This window comes from Pteropus alecto, unplaced genomic scaffold, assembly GCF_000325575.1.
Source record: "Pteropus alecto unplaced genomic scaffold, ASM32557v1 scaffold88, whole genome shotgun sequence".
NCBI lineage: Eukaryota > Metazoa > Chordata > Mammalia > Chiroptera > Pteropodidae > Pteropus > Pteropus alecto.
The window spans coordinates 13727916-13731739 of NW_006494611.1; the positions used below are offsets into that span (position 1 = coordinate 13727916).

At 40.0% G+C, this 3824-nt stretch overlaps 1 protein-coding gene across 1 annotated transcript in view; it reads right to left on the reverse strand.

Moving 5' to 3' along the window:
* Positions 1-1729: 1729 nt before the first annotated feature.
* The window catches only part of LGI1 (leucine rich glioma inactivated 1), a 36332-nt gene continuing 34237 nt past the window's right edge, over positions 1730-3824 (reverse strand). The window contains 1 exon segment of the mRNA XM_006925940.1: positions 1730-2565. Coding sequence (XP_006926002.1) covers positions 1730-2565 — 836 coding nt within the window.

Below are 3824 nucleotides of genomic sequence, written 5' to 3' on the forward strand. Positions count from 1 at the left end.
ATACGCTGCTTACAGGAAATGCAAACTGAGAAAAGTAAGACATCAAAGGCCAGTTCCCCCTATGGGCAGGATCAGGAATGAGTAAGCCTTCTTCTTCTCCCCTATAACCCTGATGCCAGTTAATATCTTCCCCATATTGTAAAGGAGTCTGGTTCCTGTTCATAACTCCTTAAGGCATTGCTTCCCTGAATCTATGCAACTACTGTGTGTATGTTTGATGCCAAAAGTTTGCCAGATATGTGCTGACATAAGGGTTGCTGTTTCCCTATTTACCCCTAACAAGTCATTTGGCAAAAGACTCTGGAGAACAATGAACTGGAGGGAGATCTGATCCCTTTTGTAAAGGCAGCACACAGAACCAATTTGTGCCGGGAATATCTTTTCTGCCATGATCCCCTTTTGAAATATATCTTCCCTAAAGTTCAAACAAGAACCACTTCTTATAGGAAGTCATCTCTGATGCTCCCTTGATACTTACAATTGGAACATTCAGATGATACTGGGTACTTACTGCTCGCTCTGTTCTGTCCTGACCGCCAAATGAGTCTTCTGGACCACGCCCTACTCTTCCTCAGGTCTCCTCCCTCCACCACAGGAATGATACTGTTTTTATTAAGTAGTCAATAAATATTGACCGACTACATTAAAGGTCCTCATAAACATTGTTATATTATTACAGGAGGACAAATGTGCACCTTCAAAAGCATTTTTAAGAGCCTACTATATCACGGGCATTGTGGTAGCTGCTAATGACCCTTGTGATCCAGGAGCAGGAATTTAGAAATTAAAATATGAGCCTCCTGGGCACTCTGCGGTGTGTAATAACATATCAAAATTGCTGTCTAGAAGTGAAGCATCCTTGGTTGGATTAAGAGGACTTCCTTTCCACTCCGTTTGAAGCAAGTACTATAAGGTTACAATCTCTATCAGCTGTCAGATGATTCTAGAGTCAGACATTTACAAAGTCACTGAATAGCACTTTTGAAATCCAAAATCTTGCCTTTAGCTTCTCCTATAAGTTGTCTGAATGATGGTTGTAGCTGGAGCTATCAAACAGAAAAGGATGGGTCTTACTGTTCTTTATCTCAAACTAGTCTTCTTGTAATAAGCAAATTTCTCTTCTCTTCTTTTAATTTGTCACCGCTTTACCTCAAAGTGTTCTTAAAAGCCACGACCTTTGGAAACACCCTTGAATGTTCAAAATCAGCTGATAAACCTGTTCATAAATTATGGAGAATTAATACCAGTGTTTCATCTTCACTCATTATTCACACCATAAATTCTTTATTCAAATATAATCCTATTGTATAACATTATTTCCTCAACACACCATCATCAAGGAAAAATAATTCCCGCAAATAATTACCTTTGGGTTATGAAAGAAAATGTAAACATTTTATTTGGCAGTTGTTTCTGAACACATGAATAAATAAATGGAAAAGTACATATTAATATTTCTTTTTGGAGTAACAGATATCATGAAACGCTTATTTACACATCTTCACTGCAAAGAACAGTTACACAATTCAATTTTGCCTTATAAAAGGTAAATTCCCACACCACTGGACTGGACAGTTAAGGATGGAGACACTGGTAGTGCTTGGTTCTAGCAGTCTCAATGTGTGAAAGGCATTCATTTGCAAGTGTGATAAGAAGAGTCATCATGCATTGAATTCATCCGGACCACATACTGTAGAAAGTTTCTGATGGCAGCCACAGAATTTGTGTGTCATGCGCTTAAGTCAACTATGACATGTTTGTAAATCTGTGTATTTCCCTTAAAACTGGAAGCAAAAAGAAAATTACGCTTATTAATGGACACACGTGTGAATGCTCTTGGTGCCTGAACATTTAATTCCTGAAATTTCACAAATTTGGCTTTCTCTGCATCCCAGTTATACACTTGAGTGAAAGAATAATCACTTCCGAGAATTGCATATTGATAGTTATTGATCTGAAGAGGCTGGAACACCATGGATCCTCGTGATGGCATCCTCTGAATATCCTGAAACGAGGAGCCTCCCCATTTCATTACTTTGGAATCACCAATGAATCTTGTCAAGCAAATGTACACGTCACCTTTCACTGAGAAGTGCTTTACAGCATATACATCCTCCATGTTAGGGATGTCAGTTTGGTTAATGAATAATTGTGTTGCTTTGTTCCATTGATAAATTACAGGACGCTGGGAACTACTGGACAAGATTAAATGAGGCGTTCTGAGTGCCTGGGGTGTTCTGGCTATTTCTAGATATTCCACATCAGTGTCCCTGTACCAGGCATGTAAGGATTGATGGGAGTAGAATCCATTTCCATTCCATTTGTAAATGGTAGTAAAACCAGCTTTTGAGCTGTCAGCAACAACAAAGTACCAGTTGTTTTCAATCTTGAATGTTTCAATGTCATTGGGTTTTCGGATTTTGAGAATTTCAATATCCTGGATCTTTATGAATTTATTTGCAAAACTGTCTCGCTTATAGATGTGAGAACCGCCAAACAGCTGGGCCACGATAACATAGAGCTGAGTTTCAATGACTATAGGCTTGCATACTACTGTGGACGTGCCTGGGAAAAGACAAATGAGAGATTAGTTGGATGGCCATCCTCTTTTGGAGGGTGCAAACATGCGAGCTGAGGCCAGATAACTTCCACCAAAGTCAGCCTGAAATAAGAGATTTTCTTGTTTGATTAGGCAAAGCCAATCTCCAAGACCTAATGGCATCAGGAGCCTGAAGTTCTGTGTCTTTTTGCTTCACGGGGCCTTGTCACCAACAATTGAGTTGTCATGTCATATCCAACCTGCACTAGATGTTTAGGGCACATGGTAACAGCCTGAATTTTCTTTAACTTGCAGCAAAAAGGCGTTGCTCTCCTGACGTATCATGAGTTAATCATTGTAATTGTAGTGAAAATGGGTATTTATGGAGCACCTACTATGTGCTTTGCCAAACCATCTCATCAAAAATTTCTGACAAGCTTAAGAGATAAGTATTATTTCCCTTCCTTTTGCAGATGAGCAGACTGAAGCTTAGAGAGGTTAGGAGACAAAGTTAGGATTCAAACCCAGGCCTGCCAACATCGCTATGCTTTTCACCCAACCTGGGGTGGGGTGGTATTCCAGGACTTCCAGCTCAGGATAGGATTGTACAAGTTTTTAGAACAATCCCACAAAGTTTTGAGTGGTTTGTTCTAAGTATGAAATGCTTCTTGTTCTAGAATAACTGATTTTCCTCTGAGAAAGTGATGCCACTTGTTATTTTTCTGAAGCTTTAGGTCACTGGTGGCAGAAGAAAAGGGAAGGAAGAATAATCCTTGAGAAAAGTGAAAGGGGTTCAGCCATAGGCGATGCTCCTGAATGTTACTTTGGGAAATCTCAGAGAACAATATGGGACCTGTCGGTGGCCTAGCTCAGTATACTTTTGGTAAGAGTTTAGTATTTATTAATCGATTTTGATATCCTAGAGGGAGCTTGGCTCTAGGAAATCCAAAGAAAGGCAGAGTAAATCTAGGTCCCAGGCCTTTCCCGGCTGCAGCTTAGGGGCCTCTGGGGCAGTAAGTCCTGCATCCACTCTTTCTACTAATTGGCTCTACCCATAGGTAAAATTATTCTATTTATGAGCCTTTTCAGGACTCAACTGATTGTGTGACTTTGGGAAAACCATTTATCTTCTCAGGGATTTAGTTTTCTCTTTTGTACAATGAGGGTTGGGATTAAATCAAGAGTGGCCACTAGATTTCAGCCATGTACCCATGTGGATTGACAGACTGATTGTGACTGCCTGGAGAAATGTGTTGAGGAGGGTTCTTTGGAGACATCTGTACTC